At 39.0% G+C, this 21687-nt stretch overlaps 1 protein-coding gene and 1 long non-coding RNA gene across 3 annotated transcripts; one reads left to right on the top strand and one right to left on the bottom strand.

The window, feature by feature from the left end:
* Window positions 1-8610: 8610 nt before the first annotated feature.
* LOC108960334 (disease resistance protein RUN1-like) lies at window positions 8611-11661 on the top strand. The gene is made up of 5 exons (XM_039314381.1): window positions 8611-8972; window positions 9113-10208; window positions 10308-10583; window positions 10680-11450; window positions 11584-11661. The coding sequence occupies exons 1-5, from the start codon at window positions 8611-8613 to the stop codon at window positions 11659-11661; spliced, it is 2583 nt and encodes an 860-aa protein (XP_039170315.1).
* A 3985-nt stretch (window positions 11662-15646) lies between these two features.
* LOC104448558 lies at window positions 15647-21454 on the bottom strand. 2 transcript variants are annotated; one of them, XR_726324.3, is made up of 10 exons: window positions 21244-21454; window positions 20897-20952; window positions 20738-20819; window positions 19807-19966; window positions 19124-19517; window positions 18513-18997; window positions 17745-17844; window positions 16566-16652; window positions 16224-16264; window positions 15647-16146 (listed from the first exon to the last, which is right to left on the bottom strand). It is a non-coding gene; the product is annotated as an uncharacterized LOC104448558 (long non-coding RNA). The 2 variants fall into 2 exon arrangements; XR_726326.3 differs by lacking the exon at window positions 16224-16264.
* Between the last annotated feature and the right edge of the window lie 233 nt (window positions 21455-21687).

Below are 21687 nucleotides of genomic sequence, written 5' to 3' on the forward strand. Positions count from 1 at the left end.
GTCGCCGTCCCCGTTCGAGAGAAGGTAAAAAAAAAAAGCGTCGCCGTTGTCGCCTTCATCGTCGCCGCCGTAGTCGCCGTCGCCGCCAAACACCTCGGTCCCCCCTCGACGTCGCGGATTTGCAAACCCTAGGGTTTGCGATTTTCCGAGTCGCGAGTCAGATCCGGGTCTCGGAACCGGGTAGGGTTTGCGAGTCGGGGGCGGCGGGAGTCGGGTCGCGGTCGGGTCGGATCGGGTAGTGTTCGCGGGGAGCCGGTCGCGGAGGCGGAGTCATCGGGCCAGGCCGGGCGTCCCAAACGCTGGCCACGACGTCGTTTTAATAAAATAAAAAAATAAAAAAGATGAAAAATCCAGTCGGGCCCGCGTCGCGTTTGGGTCGCCCGGCCGGGTCGGTTTTATTTTTTATTTTAATATAAAATAATTCTAATAAATAAAACAAATATTTTATTTTCAAAAAAATCAAAAAGTGTTTTATTTTCAAAAAATATTAAATTTTTTTTTTAATTTCAAGAAAATCGAAAAATATTAAAAAATGTTGAAAAATGTTTTATTTTCTAAAAAATCGAGAAAAATCAAAAATAATTTATTTTCAAAAATATTTTGAAAAATATTAAATTTTTTAAAATCCAAAAAAGCCAAAATCCAAAAATCCAAAAAAAGCCAAAAATTCATGAAAAAGCCAAAAATTCAGAAAAAGCCAAAAAAAAGACTTGTATTTTTCCAAAAAATACCAAAAATCCCTTTTTTTGTCCAAAAAATGAGAAAAATACTCAAAAAATGTTTTCCTCCCAAAAATGCAAGGAAAATCTCTCAAAATCCAAAAAGCCTTAGGGTTTAAACAAGATTAGGTACCGAAAGGGCATTAGTGATTAACTAGTGTAATCAAGTCCCCGATCCTAATTTCTACGGTTGCGCAGAGCGAGTATTTCTCTCGATACTTCGCTTGGGTTTCTAATTGACTCACCCCAAACCGATTAGTGGCGACTCCATTTTAAAATTAATTTACGGGTTAAAATTTAGATTATTAAAGTCGTGAATTGGTGGACTTGGGAGGAGAGTCAGGAGGCATAACAAATTTCAGCCGAGCCATTAGCCTCCTTAGGCTCGTACCCGATTGCGGGCGCCGGAAAATAAGAGGTCGCGACACTAATCTACAATTAGAGTTTTAGGCGTAACTAAAACAAAAATCCTCTCCATGGGATTGAGTGAATGGAATGAACTCCCACAATCTCTTTCTGGCTGCCAACTCCATGTCGAGTTTTCATCAGCTAAATGTCTCTCTCTTGTGGCACCGAAGGAGGCAATGCCAACGTTCATCCATCTCCTAGGTTGAAGATGAACAATAAGAGGGGAAGACTGAAATAGTGAAATATAAGTGGGGGCACTTTGAAAGAAAAATTCATTAACCTTAGATTTATCCTTCTGAAAATGTTGAAAGCTCAAGACGTGCTTTCAGCGTTGCTAAGGCCATCATTTGGCCAAATGAGTCTAAAAAACATTTGCCAAACACTCCTAATTTTCACCAAGAGGCTTTAGAGGTCCAAAGCTTTTGGAAAAATTGAACCAAACACAGCCTTAGAGGGATTTATTCATAGGTCTAATACCCTAAAAATTCTTAACTTTTAATCTAGTCCCATTTCTTAACTTTTAATCTGACCAAAAAAAAATCTAGTCCCATTTCTACTCCAAACTACTTTTTTTTTTTTTTTTTGCAAAAAAAAAACCCTCAACTTTCACTCGAGTCTCAAATATGCAGCCTTAGAGGGGTTTGTTCATAGGTTTAATACTCTAAAAATTCTTAATTTTTAATCTAGTCTCAATTCTACTTCGAACTTTTTTTTTTTGTAAAAAAAAAAAAAAAACCTAGTTTCACTCAAGCCTCAAATATGTCCCCTATTAACATGCCATCCAAGTAACCGATAGTTATCTGACATGGCATCCACACGAAGCTGTTGACATTAAATTTTGTTGCCACGTCAGACAATGTAAAGAAGAAGAAGAAGAGCTAAGAGAGATGCGGCCATGGCAGCTTGAGCTTCGCACTTCAAGCTCGCAATGGGGCCGCTCGTGTGCTCTGCTCAGTTGGTTTGAAGACTAAACCCAATTTTGATTTGAAGCTCAAGTTGCCATGGTTGCGAACTTAGGAGCTTGAGCAACCATGGCTGCATCTTTCTTGATTTTCTTTTTTTAGATTGTCTGATGTGATACCTGAGTTCCATGTCTATAGATTCATGTGGATGTCACGTCGGATAATTATTGGCTACCTGGATGGCATGTCGACGGGGGATAAATTTGAAACTCAAGCAGAATTGGGGCTAGTCTAAAGTTAAGGGTATTTTTAAACAAAAATAAAAATAAAAATTCAGGTTAGAATTGGGATTGAGTCTTAAACCATGGATTTTTACTCCAAAGTATAATCGAGCCGACTTGAGTCACTCTACCCAGTTTACTACTGGAGCAAACTCAACCAAACTGGAAAAGTCCTGGCCCATTGGATAACTGACTCGAGCTCAGTTGAAGTTCATCGCTCTAGCTCTGACGCATTTCAGCAAAATGATTCATGAGCTCGAGTAAACTTGGACTGGGAAAACTCCTGTCAGCTTGAAACGGCCCAATATGAGGTTAGCGTCTTGAATTTAGAAACTATAAAAGGTAAAACCCATTGCGATGGTCAAGAAGGCCCTGAAAAGGCACTTAAGCTGCATTAGTCTATTTCAAGCACGATAGCTAGAGTTATTATTTCGGATGGGCATACATGTGTGAGCCCATCACGTAATCCTACCTCGAGTTACTTCAAGGCAAATGGATAAGCTGATTGCTAGATGATATGTTAGGGAAAACATGAGACCTTATTCAGTTCCAGCCTTACATAATATTACCATTATGTAAAAGTACCCAATATCTAGACTTTATGACATGCTTGATTAATTGTCTTGCTCTTCCATATTCTTGAAGATTGATATGAAGAGTGGCCGGAAATTCTCTTCACATGAAGGAAATGCACAAGATATGAGTTGACTAGAGGTTCGCTCACCACAAATCACAAATCATGAGCAAAATTGATGAAGATATGCATTGAAAAGATAGCATCAGGGCTTACCCTGCTTTCCCACAATGGGTGGGAATGTGATTATATGTCAGATTGTCACGCACTTTTTGAGCAAAAGCCCGGTTTAACGACTTCCTAGCCTCACTACAGGATAACGAGTTCAAATTTGAAGTTTTTTGCCTTCAAACTGAGTGAAAAGTTTAAGCATAGTTCATGTAACCATAATCGTGTATGCTATATGATATTTCAAGAAGTTCGCTACATGCTGTGTAACTTGAATGGCATCATCCGAGCGTGGTATCATGGACAAACCCCATCCGAAAGCACTTCTGCATGATATCGAGAAAGCCATATAAGTTTACCTCAAGGCAGTAAGTGGAAAATACGATCCCAAGAACAATCACTGATTTAGCTCCCTAAAGAAAATTTAAGCAAATGAATCATGTTTAAATCAAAGCCATATAACAAAAATAAACTAAAAGGATCATGTCCTCTATGACATGATAAACTTAAATTGCCTAGTCTGCAAATTTTGCCTAACCAATTCTGCAAGACTCAGGCAAGCTGTGGCACAAGCTCTTCACTGAAGAAATCAAAAACCACAAAATCAGGAGGCATCGGAAGAAACTAGTATTGATCAATATGTGTTAGAATCTACAACGGCAAGAAGTCAATTTCTATGCGCGTCATGAATCTTTTTTTTTTTCTCCCGACAACGGGAAATACATCAAAAACCAGTTACCGATCTGCGCGCGTCGTGAGAATCTTCTTAAAAATGGAGGGATATTGGAGGGGGAACAAAACACTCACGTATCGACACGAGAGAGAGATCGAAGACGACGAAAAAGCAAAAATTAAGAGATCGAAAATCGAAAGAGGAAAGAAAGTCGAAGGAGGCCCGCAGCTTAGCGGAAACGGGGCCGCGATCTCGTCGGCGATCCCTAGGGTTTCGGCCTGCCTAGCATCATCTTTGCTCCGAAGCTCCGATCGATACGGGGAGGTTGTCCTTCTGAGCGATGATTTCGCGCGGCGCCTTGAAGAAGAATCCGATGCGCCTTCCCCTGCTAGGCCTCAATCCCGATCCAATTTTCCCGCCATTTCTGTGCGGCGTCCCGGGGAATTATTTCGGGTGGGGGGCTTTTATAGTGCGCGCTCAGCATGAAAGCATATCTGGAAATAGAAAAAACCAGGTTCTTGTATTTTTCACGCTGAGAATCCATACGAAAATTTATAACGATTATGAAATCATAGTTGTGATTCGACGAGAATACGAAATAAATCCACCTAGGCCTATTATCTAATATCTATCTAGCTATTAATCGAAAAAAAATAATTTATGTTTTGTGTCGATAAACCGCCGATAAACTTTGATTTGATTATTCAACTTGATGCTTTACAATTTTATTATCTTAATTCGACTTCTGGCCATGAAACCTACTTATTTTAGTAACTTCTCTGCATTTAAAAACTTTAAAATCATCTCAATATTACCTTTTTTTTTTGGACCGAAATCTATGTACTATCTCAATCCACTATTTCATAGTTGCCTCTACTAATTTATGTTTCGCTTAACACGAGTCTAGTAACACTAGTCGCATGTTGTGGACTTGTTTAACTCAGTCTATAAAGTTCACATTCTCATCGGGGTTTGCTTGTGTGGCTCATCAACACTATCCCCTTTATTTGATGTGCAACGTGGTCCATTGCTATCATTCGTTGTCCTCAAAACATGTCGAGAGCCGCACTCTTAGGTCTTCTCGGTTTGGTTTAGTCCCAGCCCATTCATGAAATACATCTACAGGAAGGAGTCCTACTCCGATGTCATCCATGACCAGGTGTACCCTTTCTAGTGGGCCAAACGCAGAAAAAGGTAAATGACTTTAGGTTGTTGCTATTTGTAATGATTAATAAGTTTCTCTTGTAAAGTATGTTTAAGAAGTGTCAAGATGACCCTTCATCAAAATACATAGGTACTTCGCTAATTGGCCATACTCTTTCATGGAGAAAACTTTTCTGACGAATTATTGATGGGTTATAAATTAGCCGTTACCCACATTTATTTTTAATTGAGTTGACATATGATTGATATCCATATCTTGAAAGTAATCGATTAAATGCTTGGTTAGAATTTTTTTTCCTAGAATAATAGAAAAAACACTACCATTTTATTAACTAGTAGATGTGATCATTGGGTTGAGCGTGCTTTATATAATTTCAATAAGCTCGCCCACAATATAGAATTTTTATATAAAAGTTCTATTCAATCGGGGCTGGGCTTTGTATAGTAAGGACGTCGCTCTAGCCAATCTATTTTCCTTTTGAGGCACCTGCTCGTTGATTGCCTTTACTAATCTAACCAGTAATTGAGGAAGAAATATTGAATGGTCTACAAATGCTATGGACCAGACCCATCTCTACCGTTAATCATATGGGTCCAGTGGTAGGTCCTACTCAATTAATGACGGGGGATGATAATGGTTCAGAGAACCTACGAACCATGCAATAACTTATCATGTTGAGGAGGTCGGCCAAACAATTTTACTCGAGCAGCCACAATCGCAATTTGCCACTCGGAATGTGGACAAGGCCGTCCCCGCGTTCACATGATCGAAATCATGTTCAGATGGAAGGAAAAAAAAAAGTCTCTTCGGCCTTGATAAGATGCACATGGCGAGAGAAGTAAACGCTGAGAATATACAAATACAATCTCCACATGCTTAGCGCTCCGTGCCGAGCGATGTCAACTGTTGGCTGGGTCCACTCCATGTGGGGCCCAGCTAACATTAAAACAAAAGAAACATTTAAAAAAAAGGAGGAAGAAAAGTCAAAAGCTAAAAGAAAAAAAAAGGGGGGTTGTTGCTTCGTGCGTGTGTGGCCGAGAAAGTGGAGAGAGAAGAGTGAGCCCAAGAAGAGAGAAAAGATAGAAGAAGGCGTGAGACGGTGATCTCACCGAGGGCACGCGGAGAAGAAAAAAGTAAGAAAGCTGAATATTTGCGGTCTCTATTCAAAGGCCAAACGTTAATGGAATCAGCTCAAGTTTGCGCATGTTGTTCATGAGATCAAAGGTTACGAGTTGATAGGTTTCGTTTATTGAGAACCTCCTCCAAATTCTTTAATTGCAATTAAAGTTTTCTTACTCTGAATTTGTTGATTAATCTATTTGGTGAGAAAATATGGTTGTAATGCTTACGTTAAGCCTCTAGTGCGTGACTAAATAAAACTACTTCTTGTATTCTATCATTCTTAGTAATTAGTGGAAGTTTTTGGGCGAAATGTGGTTTTTCCGATATTGGGTTTTCACATTAAATCCTTTGTGTTGTTATTGACTTTTCTCTTATCAAATTGGCATTATATTTGCTATTCTGAGGATATATATGGCTGGTTGTTGATGGGGCTACGTCGATTTCAATCGGTTTAATTTCAAGAGAGAAATTGATCTTGGATTAAGTTTAGTTTGTAGTGAATTATTGTCCCTGGTTCTCCCCAAGAGTCTACAATATGTATATCTTCTTGAAATAATAGACTTAACATAAATGAAGAATACAGCCTGGGAGTTGACTCAGAGCGATCCCCGCTCTGTCATTCCTTCACGGAACAGACCTGGAATAGAGGGGACCAAAGCAGGTCGAGGTTCCGAACAGCTGGAGCTACCGCGATAGACTTGGGTTCGAGATAGACATCCTTCTAAGTCTTCAGCTAAAACGGAGAGGAAAGACGAAGAAGCGTCCACGACGGTGAACTGCTTTCATCTCACCTGCCAGTACTACGAACCAAACGCTTTGATACGTGACTCGGCCACGGAAGTAAACGATGAGTTGACATGGGTCTTTACCTTTTGAGGATCTGCATTGCCATGCAGGATTATGCTCGTGACAGATGCATTGCCCTGCCATCGTCTGCTTTGTGGAAGAAAAGTGAAGAAAAGTGTGCCGATCATCCATTAGCAGACAAAGCAGACGATATAGGCGTCGTCATGGACATATCATAGTTCCATTTGGGATAATTTCAGGCCTATAATCACGATCAATCCCCCTCCCAGATGTCCGCATTCTGCGCCCCGAGCAACGGGATCTAATTCAGTGAGGCGTTGGTAATTTGGTATATGATACTGGCGAGTGTCAAACAACTCCGATAAATCAGAAAATGACCGGTAAGTTTGCTCCGCCTGATCAAGCGTTTGTAACTTATTAGCAGGTTTTTGACAAGTACCAAGACCTATATATGCTTTAAAAATTCTTTAATAGTGTATCGATATTTATTTTTATAACAATGCCGTGACAATTACTACTTTTTCAAAGCAATTGCCGGCCTTGATTTGATTATTGTATCAGCATTTGACATGGTCAGATACCAATTAATATTAGTTACATGCCAACCTTTTTTTTTTGTTAAATCTTTTTAGGTTTGGAAAAGTATCGCCATTTCTTTATACATCCCAGGGTCAGCGATTGATTTCACAATCTAACAACATCTATTATGGCAATTGGTGGAATCTAACAACATCTATTATTGCAACTTCTGGACACCTTTGAAGTTTCCGGCTTTTACTGGAAATTATTCGACATTAATTAGATTGAAATATCAACTAATTTAGTCGCTCACCAACGATTTCAATGACATTTGATCACTGATTTTAGAAGAAAAGACTGTGTAGAACAACACCTAGCTCCACACGGCGGGAAAAGAGTATGAAGTAACGTTGCAAACTTAATAATCGCCAAAACAAAAATCAGTCATCTTTCTGGGGAGTTTCACTTGAGCATCCTTCATAAGAGCAGCTTCCGCTGATCGTGGTCTCTCAATTCGAGTCTTGACAGCTTCAATCGGCTTCTGCATTCATCTCTTCGATCAGACTCCAGCTTCTTCCATTCTCAAGGTTTTATCTGTCCTCTACTTGTTTCTGAATCTAGCCTTTCCTCGTTTGTCAATTGTTGTATGTATTTCACCATTTCTTAGCACCAGAGCGTAAACTGCCATTTCCTATGGTTATCATCTTCCAAAAATTTTCGTAACGTTAAATGCACGTTGATTTTGTGCTGATTTGACCATTTTCTGCCCTTAGAAGTGGCCTAACCCAATCCAGTTGCCTGGGAAGTTGGACTTTTTAGAGTCTCTTTCGTCTTTGTTTTGTACTTCGTTCGTTTCCCCTTTTCTGGACTCCTACATCTTTGCAAATTAATGGTTCATGTCATAACATCATGAATTCTCAAAGAAGGAATTAGTCGAGATTAAGCCTCTAACCTTCGCTAAATCTTACGTTCATCTTCCAGGGGATAAGTATGAGATCGGACATAGAACCTCTATATAACCCTGTAAAATCTCCTCATCTTTGTTGAATCGTTGACACAAACCCGATTTATTTCTGAGGACTCCTATAAGGACAAGGTGCATTCATTTCTCTTGTTTTTGCAAAATTTGTCCAAGAAGATATGGCATCTTTTCAAAGGTCAGAAAACAAACATGGTCAATATAAGTATGACGTTTTCCCAAGTTTCCGAGGTGAAGATATATGCAAAAACTTTGTTGACCATCTGCATGATCATTTGCGGTGAAGAGGAATCATGGCCTTCCGAGATGATCACGACCAAGATCTTCAGAGGGGAAAATGTATTAAACCTGAAATATTGGAGGCAATAGAGCAGTCAAGACTTGTGCTTGTGATACTCTCTAAAAACTACGCTTCTTCTACTTGGTGCTTGGAAGAAGTTGCTAAGGCTGTGGAGTGCAAGGATATCAATGAAGGATCAGTGATACCGATCTTCTATAAGGTTGATCCATCTGACATACGAAAATTGAGGGGAAACTTTGGGACAGGCTTTGCTAAAATTGAGGAAGCTTATTTGGGTGACAAGAGAGATATAAAGAAGTGGAAGGATGCAATGAGTAAAGTAGCTGGTCTTGCCGGAATGGAATTGAAAGATGGGTGGGCCTCTCTTTTACTAACTTGGAATGATTTGTTGTCCTTAATATTTACATGCCACTAATGTCATGACTGTCATTCTCCAGGACTAAACAGCCTCAATGCTCGCTGGGGAACTAATCATCTACATTTCTTCGTTGCAGATATGAGACCAAGTTTATTCAGCAAATCATTGGAGAAGTCGAAAATAAATTATGTCCTCGACTGTCCTGTGTTGTAGGCGATCTTGTGGGAATGCATTCCCGTGTTGCAAATGTAGTTGAATATTTATTCTTAGACAAGAGTGATGTACGTAGTATTGGCATATGGGGAATGGGAGGAATAGGCAAAACAACTATTGCACAAGCAGTTTATGACAAAATCCGAGGCCAATTTAATGATGGATGTTGTTTTCTTGCCAATGTCAGAGAAATTTCAAAAAAGCATGGTATGGTATATCTACAAAACCAGTTTCTCTGCGATATTCTCCAACAGGACAATTTGAGAATTAGGGATGATCAGAGAGGAGCGAACATGATAGAAGAACGACTGAAACATAAAAAAATTCTCATTATACTTGATGACGTGGATGAAAAGGAGCAATTGGAAAAATTAGCAGGATGTCTTGATTGGTTTGGACGTGAAAGTAGGATCATTATAACAACCAGAGATGAACATTTGCTTTTCCAATATGGAGTAAATTCCATATATAGGGTGGAGGGACTATCATTTGATGAGGCTCTCCAACTATTTTGTTTGAAAGCTTTTAGAAGTAACCATCCTCCGGCGGAGTTCAATGAGCTCGTGAAGCAGGTTATTGGATATGCTGGTGGCCTTCCTCTAGCCCTTGATGTCTTAGGTTCCTTTTTGGCTCATAGGAGCTTGAAGCAATGGCGGAGTGCACTAGCTAGACTCAAAGAATGTCCAGAAGGGAAAATTTTTGACTGGCTTAGGTTAAGTTATGATGGACTACGGCAGAAAGAGAAGGAGATTTTCCTAGATATTGCTTGTTATTTCAAGGGAAAGGAGAAACCTTATGTTACAGAAGTTCTGGATAATTGTGGCTTGTATGCAGATATCGGAATCGAAGTCCTTGTCAATAGAGCTCTTATCCATATCGTGGGCAACAAACTGTGGATGCATGATTTGCTACAAGAGATGGCCTGGGAAATTGTTCGTCGTGAGTCTCCTGAAGAGCCAGGAGAACGAAGTCGAGTCTGGCTTTTTGAGGATGTATGCCATATTCTGTCAAAAAACTCGGTGAGTAATTGCAAAATTAATTTGCAAGCATGCTTATTTGCTATAAGGGGGAAAAAAACTTGCTAGTCATGTATTAACACCATATGAGTTGTTTATTAGGGAACAGGAAAAGTCAAAGTCATAGCCTTGCGATCTGGGGACTATAGAACAGTGCGCTTGAATGGAGAGTCATTCACAAACATGACTAACTTAAGAATTCTTGATGTTTGTGCCATCCACCTCTCTTTTGGTTTTAAGCACCTTTCAAATGAATTGCGCCTGCTAAGATGGGACAACTGCAGTCTTAAATTATTTCCACCGAGTTTTCTTCCAAAGAATCTTGTCGAACTCAATATGCGGGACAGCCTCCTTTGTAGCCTCTGGAAAGTGGAAAAGGTTGGAATTAGTACTCATGCATGTGTATGCTTCAATAGACATTATTATGTTTAAAAAGCTAATAAAATTGTTCAATTAATTTTTTTCTAGATGCAGGTTTTAGAGAAGTTAAAAGTTATCAACCTCAGTGGTTCCAAATCATTCGTGGAGACTCCAAACTTCATATATGTCCCAAATCTAGAGAAGCTAATTCTCAAGAGTTGCAAAGCATTATCTCAAGTTCATCCTTCAATTGGAAATCTGGAAAGACTCACTCTACTTGACTTGGGTGACTGTGAAAACCTCACGGAATTTCCACATAATGTAGGTAATCTAAAAGCTCTTAGAGTTCTTAATCTTTCTGGATGTTCAAATCTTGAAGAATTGCCTGAGAGCGTTGGGGGCTTAGAGTGCTTAGAGGAGCTTGATATTAGTGAAAGTGCCATAACACATCTCCCATCAAGCTTGACGTTCTTACAAAATCTGAAAAAGTTACGCTTTCATGTTAGTAAAAGGAGGCCACAAATTTCTTGGAGGATATTGACACGTACGCTAAGAAGAGCTCTGAACTCTAGGCGTCCGTGGTTGCCTTCATTTTCAGGGCTATCCTCTTTGACAGAGTTGGATCTGAGTGGCTGCAATCTTCTGGAAGGAGAAATTCCCGGTGATATTGACTGCTTACCCTCCTTGAGGTCTTTAGAACTAGCCGAAAACAGTTTTACCACCCTACCATCAAGCATTGAACATATCTCTGGTCTGAATTATCTAGTACTAGATAATTGCAAAAATGTTGAAGTGTTGCCAAGACTTCCAGAAAGCATAATCCTTGTGGAAGCTAATAAGTGCCTCATAATGCAAAGGATATCAAACCCATTCATTATATGCACAGTACTTGACTCAGGGTTTTGCTTCTTTAACTGCATCAGTTTCCTTCCGCAAAATCTTGATTTAACTTTGCAGCAGAAGTACTCCTTGTCGTTGCTTCGGTACATCATTTGCTATTCCATGAGAATAATTTCAGGAACTTATGTGGTGTCTCCATGTCGGCAATGTGAAATACCTGAGTGGTTTAGCTACCGGGCGGTTGGACCTTTGTTGAGCATACACATGCCCCCTAATTGGCATGACAATAGCTGGACAGGATTTGCCATATGTGCATCTTTTCAACGAATCAACTGTAGCTCCTGTCAAGACCCAGAAAATGACCACTTTATTTTCTGTGGGTTCTATGCTGATGGAAATCGACTAGGTCCCTTATTTAAGTTTCCCATTAGATTTGTCAATTCAGGTTGCCTTTGGCTCAGTTATGTGTCGATTGCTCAATTTCCACGTGATACAAATTGGGAGACAATGTCAAACCACATTGTCGTTTCATTTTTTTATCACCAACCTTGGGTTAAGGTGGAAAAGTGTGGTGTTCATCTGGTTTACGAGAAAGCATCGTCAAGAAATTTTGATGATATTTTAGTTAGGTGGTGTAGCTCATCGCCCGTGGGATTGGGATAAAATCTACCATGAGCTTCGACCACCAAGGGAGGTCAAACCTCCATCCAGAACTTTCATTGGTCGGAACCTGTACAAAGTGAACGAAGGTGTAAGGAGCTGTGGGGTCCTAGAGGTTTATGCGCGCATGTACGATGAAGATGATTTGTTCGTGCTAAAACTATTATTGATTTATGATTTCAGAAGAAGGTAATCACTTCTAGATTTGATCAATTGGCGGGGCTTGGGTTTAGACCTTTCGAAATTTGAATAGACTATGAAAACTCATGTTAATTTTCGACTAAAATTCTAGCACCAACATCTCCAAAATAATCAGGGGAATAATTTTTGCTGACTTTTGCATTTCGCTTTCTCACCATAACAAAATCTTTCTTATAGGATCACAAAGAACCGTCATACATGGTCAACATTCCTTAATATCGCGAGGGAAGATACCTCCATAATTTTCATGAAGAAAGTTCCGCGTGTATTGTAAGTGGATTCTTTGTTTTTGAAAAACTTATGCCATACTTTAATACTAGGACATAGATTTCGATCAAATACTAATTTCACTTTTTTAACTTTTTGGACCAATCCATAATTTTAAATTTTACCACTGACTATATTTATTTGATGTGCAACGTGGTCCGTTGCTATCATTCTTTGTCCTCAAAACGTGTCGATAGCTGCACTCTTAGCCCTTCTTGGTTTGGTTTAGTCCCAGCCCATTCATGAAATACATCTATCGGAGGGAGTCCCACCCCGATGTAATCCGCAACTAGGTGTACCTTTTCTTGTGGGCCAAACCCAGAAAAAGATAAATGACTATATAAGGCTGTTGCTATTGGCAATGATTAATAAGTTTCCTTGTAAAGTATGTTTAAGAAGTGTCAAGATGACCTTCATCAAAATACACAGGTACTTTGCTAATTGGCCATACTCTTCCGTGGAGAAAACTTTGTCTGATGAATTAAGTTGACATATGATTAACATCCATATCTTGAAAGTAATCAATTAAATGCCTGGTTAGAATTTTTTTTTTATCTAGAATAATAAAGAAACACTACCATTTTACTAATTGGTAGATGTGATCATCGGGTTGAGCGTGCATTATATAATTTCAAAAAACTCGCCCACAATATAGAATTTTTATAAAAAGGTTCTGTTTAAGCCGGGTTGGGCTTTGTAATGTAAGGGCATTGCTCAAGCCAATCTATTTCCTTTTGAGGCGCCTGCTCGTTGATTGCTTTTACTAATCTGACCGGTAATTGAGGAAGAAATATTGCACGGTCTACAAATGCTATGGACCAGACCCATCTCTACCGTTAATCATATGGATCCAATGGTAGGTCCTACTCAATTGACTGGGGATAATAATGGTTCAGAGAACCTACTAACCATGCAATAACTTCTCCATGTTAAGGAGGTCGGCCAAACAATTTTACTCGAGCAGCCACAATCGCCATTTGCCACTCGGAATGTGGACACATCACAAGGCCATCCCCGCGTTCACATGATCGAAATCATGTTCAGACGAAAGAAAAAAAAAGTCTCTTCGGCCTTGGTAAGATGCAGACGACGAGAGATGTAAACACTGCGAATATACAAATACAATCTCCACATGTGGAGTGGAGGCTCTGTGCATATTCATCATGGGAGATTGATTTGTCTATAAAATCATATCTTTCTAGATATCCAAGCCAATTACAAGAGCATACTGGATGTCACTAAGCAACCATCATCTTGAACCAAGAAGCTACCATTTGTTTATGTTCGCTCTTTTGAAAATCTATATTAATTCGAAGATGAGTGCCATTGTTGAGAATGTCGTAATTTTGAGCCGAGATACCCCATCCGAATAGTTTTTAAACTTTCATTGGTTTTCTAAATTGAGTAGGTTTCCTGTAGTGGGTTTTATGAAATTCTACTCGATTATTATACAATAAAAGGCATGTTTGAATTTTCTCTCTATGAATTTTCTGAATGAGTTCTTTGTGAAAAATGTGAGATAACAATTAACGGTTTGTTTTGATTGAGATTGAGGGCTGGAAAACACTTGAGTGGTCAAACGACGTTAACTTCTATACTTTTCAGATTCATAGTATATACTAACATTAAGACCAAATCATGTAAATCTCTAGTTGTCTTATTATTCTTTGTTGATTTTTCTAGTAATTTATTTTTCTTGCGTTAAACTTGAATCACAAAATACGTTAGTTCTGCGATATTTTCACAACAAAGTGGTTGCGAACCTCCAGAGGTGAGATCTCTAAGGGAGGTGGCTCGAATGGTTGTATTCACAAGGTGGCGCCTAAAATTAACATTGATTCTCCTAAGCTTTATCCATTATAATTTGATTTTCTTTTTTAATTACTTAGTTTAATTTAGTTAGAAGCCGCCACTAACATATAATGGATTAATTATGAGCCGTGTAAGGCGAGGGAGTCACCCTTACTATTACGAATTAGAGATTTACAAATCTAGAAACTTGGTTACTCTATATGAAATTTAGCGTTCTTTCGGTGCCTTATCTCTTTTATGACAGCATGTGCATGATATCTTAAATTTTGTTTTATAAGTCCCAACACATACAAATGATATTATGCAAGGGTGCTCAAGCAATAAAAATTAAATAAAGCAAAAACGATAAATAAAGAGTGAGGAAAATAAAGACAGGAGCTCTGTAATGTAAAATTTAAACAAAGCCTAGTGATTAACTCTAACAGGATTCTTAGGAGCTATGTGCACTAAACGTGGCTAATATTAATATTCAATCTGATTCAACTTCCAATCAATCAAAGAAATTATTGACAATTATCATTGATAAAATTTTCTAGTAATATTCCACTGGCTCTTGCGTTAAGTGCATTTATGCCTTAAGCTCTATTTATTCTGTAAAAAGTAAATAATTTGGAACACATTTTTCTAAAATTGATCCCTTATATCGTTTACAAAAATAAATAAAAAAAACATTTTTTCGTCCATGAAAATAGTTAAACATAAATCATCGTCTATAATGATAACATTTTCCTTAACTAATTATTTTATGCTATGCAAGTGATTATTTTTAGAAAAAAATATTTATTTATTTAATGCGAAACAAACGAACCGTTGCAAATAGTTAATGTACTTCATTTATTCTTATTAGAAAATAATTTTATTTTAAAATAAAAAATTTCTACTTCAAAATAAAATTCTGTCAACCTTTCTATTAAACTATTTCACTATCAATGGATAATTGTCGATGTGGACCGTGGAATTATTAACACGAATCTCTGCTATACACCTTTTGTGTCATGATACACTCATAATTTTTATGCGGCACTACCTAAATACCAAGTTAACAAAACAATACAAAATTTAAAAAATAAACAACCCGCTATCCCATCTTCCCGAAAAAGCAAAATCCTAGCCCAAAATTACCTGCGTCCTAAACCTTCCGCACCACCGGTCACCGCCGTCCACCATCACCCCTGTCAACACTCACCGCGGTCCTTCGGATCCGAGCAGTGAGCGGCAATGGATGCTGTGGGGATCATGGCTATAAATCTTGAAGAACGGGGCAAGAACTACGACAGAATTTAATCCATAGATTACGCGGCTAACAAAATGAAGGAATCTTCTATTTTGTTCAAATATTGATGATTCCCTTTTTTTGGTGTATAAAAAAATCGATTCTTCTGGGGTCGGATGATTCCATTGTCCATCAAAACTAATAAAAAAACAAATCAATTCTTCTACTAACTCTTGGCAAAAATGAATATTCCCAAATCAATGCATTAAAGTTGCATGACCTCTGTCTCCTCTTTTTAACTTCTCCAGGATCTAACTGATCTAGACACCATTCTTTAGCAGCACTGGTCGTGTCACGTGCAACAGATGGCTTATATCAAAATAAGAATGTAGTCCCTGCGATGACAACACTCTACTAAAAGAAAGAGGTACATGAGAGAAAACAAAGGGAAGAGGAAACGGGGGAATCAAACAAATTCCACTTAGAATTCTCAATTAAAACCAGCAGGCTACCAAAGTCTTACAACTCACATGATGATTTTGCATGACAAGGCAATCTGTACTCAACTGAAGCAAATCTGGCGGAAATCTGCAAAACAGTGGACACATGGAAGTTAGAACTGCATCTATAGGTGATTACGCATGACTATATCAAGCAATAGACACCTTATCCAAAGTAACCACGCATCATTCTTCACCAAAACTTTCTGCAAACAACAGGCAAAGAGTAGATCTAAAAATTGCAAAGCAAAAATGTACAGGACACTCATTGAAAGCATATAAAAATGAACTATTCTCTCCCAAGGCAGTGAGAACGCACGTGTGTCTTGGAGAAATGGAATAAAAAGTTTTTGAATAAGGAACAGCACATTATTCTAGGAAAACTACCTATAGAAAAATTTTATTGGATGAAAACAGTCAATACAAGATTGATGAAGCTCTGCCTCCAACCAATAAATAAAAACACGACATCTTAGAAATATTTATAGTTATCAATCATAACAGTACCTTGAAAATTGCCTTCACAGTGTCATAATAAAATCCGGTTTTAGCCCACCCTCCAGTAAAGAGCACTCCATTGACCATATTGAGCTTCTGCATTTTGACCAAAGTGGTGGTTATCTAAAAATAATCAAGGCCATAAAAACAATACAAACATAACTCGAATCAAACCACACTCCTCCAACATTACACCCATCACTCATGTAAAACTCCTCAAAGAGGGTATACAAAGCATTAACTCCCCTAATCCACACGTGTGAGAGAGGACGCATGTGTTGCTTGCACGCCATGAAGAAATGCAATTTGTCTCTCACAATCACTTTTCAACCATTAAGAAATGGAGCATGCTAAATCCCCCCTCTTTCACAACAATCCTCGCTGAGCTAGGCATTGATAATACAACTAATCCACCCCAAACATCATTTTTTCATAGTCATAACAATCTAGTGATCTCTCCTCATAGAGATTACGTTTAGATCCGTGTTTTCGTGGACGGCTTTACTCGGAGTTGCAAAGGAAGTGTGTTGTGCTTTAGTCTCTCATTTTACAAGCAAGAGGTGTACAATTTTCAAGGATCGCAATGTAATTAAAGCCCATGCCTGCCCACAAGCAAAAATCTCCAGTAGCATCTAATGCCATGGATCCAGTATGATGATCAATCTTTAGGTGCTATAGTCCTTGTTAAGACAGCCACCATTCCTTGTGGCCAAGCTCAAAGCAGATACTCTAGTTCCACTGATTTAACTCAACCAAAAAGAATGCCAGACTTGGGTGTTGCTAATAGCTAACTGTGGTGTGTCTCTCAATGGCGCGTTTTTGTACTTAATGTGGCACGAGAAGTCAGGAAAGAATAAGGAGACCTGGGGCTTGGTTTAACAGATGCAGACTGGTCAAATTGAATGAGGAGAAATATCCAGATAACCTCCTTTAATTAGACAAGCTCTAAAGGCTTTAAGGATGAGGGAAAAGCGGATTGGGAGGAGCCATCAACCAAGCTTTCATCTTTGCCTAATTGTGACAGAAGGAAATGGCACTCTAACTGAGTAAGATATTTATAAATCAGTCTAGCTAAGCTCTCCATAAGCAGGTATAAACCTAAACTATACTAGTGTGAACTTCTACCTGAAGAAAGGTCATGTAAAAAAATATCGCAGAATGAAAACAACCCAAAGAAGAAGAACAAACCTGCTCGTGGTGTCAGCAGCCCTGTCATCATTAGATTTGCCAACTATAGTACAGTTTGCTTTCTTCAATTCTTACTCACCCTCCCAGACCACTTCGGTTACTGCAAAGAAAATGCACTCAAGCACATGTAGAGGTAAACCTGAGGACACCTCTTACTGATGGACAACATGCAAAAAACTCATGATGTGCAGGTAATGCCTATTTGCCTTGAAGTGATTCTTGTGGTGTATTTGAGTTTGTAACATAGAATTGGTGACTCATGTATCTCCTTCGGATAAACAAATTAACTTTCACAGAAAAAAAGGAAGGTATATAATGCCTATCAATGGGAACGGATGTAGAAATTTCTCTGCAGTGGGGGCAAACTTGTACGTTTGCCTTAATTAAGTTTGTTGATTCAAATAATGCCTAAAATTCTTGTGTGCTCACGTTATCAGACAAATAACTACAGGATCAATTATCGAGTTTAGGTGTACAACAACTAAGCATCTAAAAACGTTAAGCTTTCCAAAGATGTGGGGCCAAACCCAGATATATGTCAAAAATTTTTTATTGTTTTAAGTGAAACCTTCACAAACTTAATGGGGTCGCAACCAAGAAAATCCTTATAAACTACTACTATCACGATACATTTTTTAAAACATGAGCAGAGGCAATTGCCCCCACTTTCTATTGAGTAATCCGTCCCCTTCCTATCAAACCCCAACATATTTACAGAAAAATAGCATGCTAAGTAGATGTGTGATCCATAAATTAGCATCAAATTACCTTCTCTCCCATGCTCATCGGTTCTAGTCTTCAAGACTTTCACCTCTCCGGTGAGGTTGATGCAGGATTTGTCACATTATTATTTACATCCTCAGAGGAACCATGATTTTGGCCCTTCAAAGAGAACATCCCAATGTTCACACCTCTACTGATGGCAGAAACATCTTCCTCTGGTGGCTGGTGGTGTTCCTCCACTCTCACTTTTACTTCATCAACTTCCATTTTATCTTCCTTGCACTTCTTCTCAGAAACTAACTCTTTGGCACTCTCTTTTGAAGCAAGGATAGAATGGGCTTTTACAAAATCAGGTGATGCTGAATTGACTGCATCTTAATTCTCATCTTCTTCATCCAAGAAATCAAATACAACTCTCCTTTCCCTACCACCTTCAGTTTTGGAGGGTCTCTTAACATTGACATCCTGACCCTCATCATCGCTGTTCAGTTCTGCTGCCTCATGTGCACAGATTTGAGCTTCTGCACTAACTGATGAAGAAATATTTTCCATTAACAGAAGGAACTCTGTAATAATCCTTATCAAGAAATCTTTTACAAGACTTGAGAGAATTAAAGCAAAATTTTGAAAGAGATGAATGGGTTATAGGAACCAACCAGCAGAACTTGGAGCAGAGCTGCTATTTTCTGCTGGGCCAACACTAGATTTGCCAGAGAACCCCCAGCTATGGAAGAGTTCTTGCCGTTCTGACCCAACTTTTTACTCGCAGCGAAGTTAGTGACTTTTTCTTTGTCTGCAGACAGTTTGCTGGCTTGATCATGAACTCCTGCACCATTTATTTCACTATTTGCATACTTAGGCACATCAACGGGTTGCTCCAACTTTTTTTGGCTTGTCTGTTCAATCTTTCTCGGTTGTGGTGGGTTAACCTTTTGATGGACAGTATTTGATGTTCCTGAGACTCTGGCGCCATTAAGCTTTGGAGCTCCCAAGTCAAATAATTCCCTCTCTTCACTTCGCCTAACAAAGGGATTAGCTACCGCACAGAACCTGAAAAATCACACAGGGAAGTCGTTGTTTTTGGTCCTCATCAAAATATTATGTTTAGTGACACCTGCATGCATATAGATACACAGAAATCGGAACCAAGGCATCACACTACAAAAAAATCTGAACCAAGGCATCACACTACACAGAAATCTGAACCAAGGCATCACACTACAAAAAAATCTGAACCAAGGCATCACACTACACAGAAATCTGAACCAAGGCATCACACTACACAGAAATCTGAACCAAGGCATTACACTACACAGAAATCTGAACCAAGGCATCACACCTGTTATCTCTCAGACAATTCTCGGTGGTTGCATCCTGGCCGAAAAGCTTCCCTGCCTGCACGAATTCAACATTCCAAAGTGCAGCTGGATCCTTCGGAATGCAAGTTTGCACACTATAGACTTGAACTGAGCATTCACCATCAAATTATTCCCCGGCTTCTGCATACACATCAAGCAAAGTAAATATCCCTTATGGACTTAATTAAAAAAAATAAAATAATCAAACCATGAAATTTCTAGGAATATACATTTAATATGTAGCAGGTGAGGGAATAAAGCTCACAGATTCTCATAACTGTGCAAATGAACAATCATGAAGTCAACAAGAACCACGTTCAATTTTGAAGTTCTATCCACAAATCAAGTTGTATGAGCATCCGCCTAACAAGTGAGACTGTTTAAATCTCAATTCAAGGCATCAATCTGTCTGCATGGAAATTTCGTAACAAATGCTTGAACTCAAGCATGCTCATCTGGCATATTATTTTGACGAGACATAATTGCTTATCACAGATGGCAAAACTTATTTCCTACCACTAGTAGCCCCTAAAAAATAATTAAAACCTACATATTGAGCGGTCTCTCAAAACCAACAGTATTTACATATGAGCATACTGCCAATTGATCCATGATTTCGAAAGAAAAACTGCAAAGAAGCTCTCTTTCTTAAAAAATCTGAAAGGCAGGTTTTTAGTTATAAATGTCGGAAACAACTATCAGTCATTGCATAATCTAGCTCCTTGGGACATCATAAAATGAAAGAATCAAGGGCCTTTATCAACATAACCATAACCATATGAACAGAGGAACTCCATTTGGTTATTTCAGGAAGACCCATCTCCAGTGCGTGGATAACACATCTCAGGCGGTCATATAAGCATCAAACCAATACAAATATTGGGCAATAGGAAACACAAGATAAAATCTGACCAGCAGGTTTAGGCCCAGAAACAAGTTTGATATGCTAACATGACGGATTGTCCTTTAACCACCCAGATAAAGAGGAAGTAACCTGAAGAGGAAGTAACTATTAGCAGTGCTGTTTCAAGCCCATGTATTCTAAATCATTCTCTATGAAGACATGCCAACCTCTTTGCAGTATTTGAAGATACCAAGAAATTGCGGCTCAACCACTTGTATGAAACCTGAGAAAGAAAGCAAATTGCTTACAAATTGCTACAAAGAACTGACCATTGAAAGAACAATACCGATAAGTCCTGCAGAATAATTGGTGTCCTTACAGGAGGGAGCAAAACTAGGGGACGACGATTTTGACTCAAACAAATTGAACCAATGAGAAAATAAGTTAAAACACCGCTTTCTACAAAGAAACGAAGCTATTACAATTATCGACACAAAAGAGAGATCGCAGACGACGAAAAAGGCAACAATTACGAGATCGAAAATCGAAAGAGGGAAAGGAAGTTGAACGGTACCACTTGCAGCTTATCGGAGACGAGGGCCGCGATCTCGTCGACGATCCCTAGGGTTTCGGCCTGGCACATCTTTGCTCCGGAGCTCCGATCGATGCGGGAAGGCCCTTGTGCTTCTGAGCGACGATTTCGCGCGACGCCTCGAAGGAGAATCCGATTGCGCCTTCCCCTGCTACTGCTAGGGCTCAATCCCAATCCAATTTTCCCGCCATTTCTGCGCGGCGCCCCGGGAATTATTTCGGGTGGGGGGCTTTTATAGTGCGCGCTAACCGTTAAAGCGATCTGGAATTAGTAAAAACCAGGTTCTTGTATTTTTCACGCTGAGAATCCATACGAAAAATTAAAACTATTGTGACGTCGTTGTTGTGATTCGACGAGGATAAGAAACAAATCCACCTTGGCCTATTTTCTAATATCTATTTGACTATTAAGCAAAAAAAACAACTT

This window comes from Eucalyptus grandis, chromosome 6, assembly GCF_016545825.1.
Source record: "Eucalyptus grandis isolate ANBG69807.140 chromosome 6, ASM1654582v1, whole genome shotgun sequence".
Lineage (NCBI taxonomy): Eukaryota > Viridiplantae > Streptophyta > Magnoliopsida > Myrtales > Myrtaceae > Eucalyptus > Eucalyptus grandis.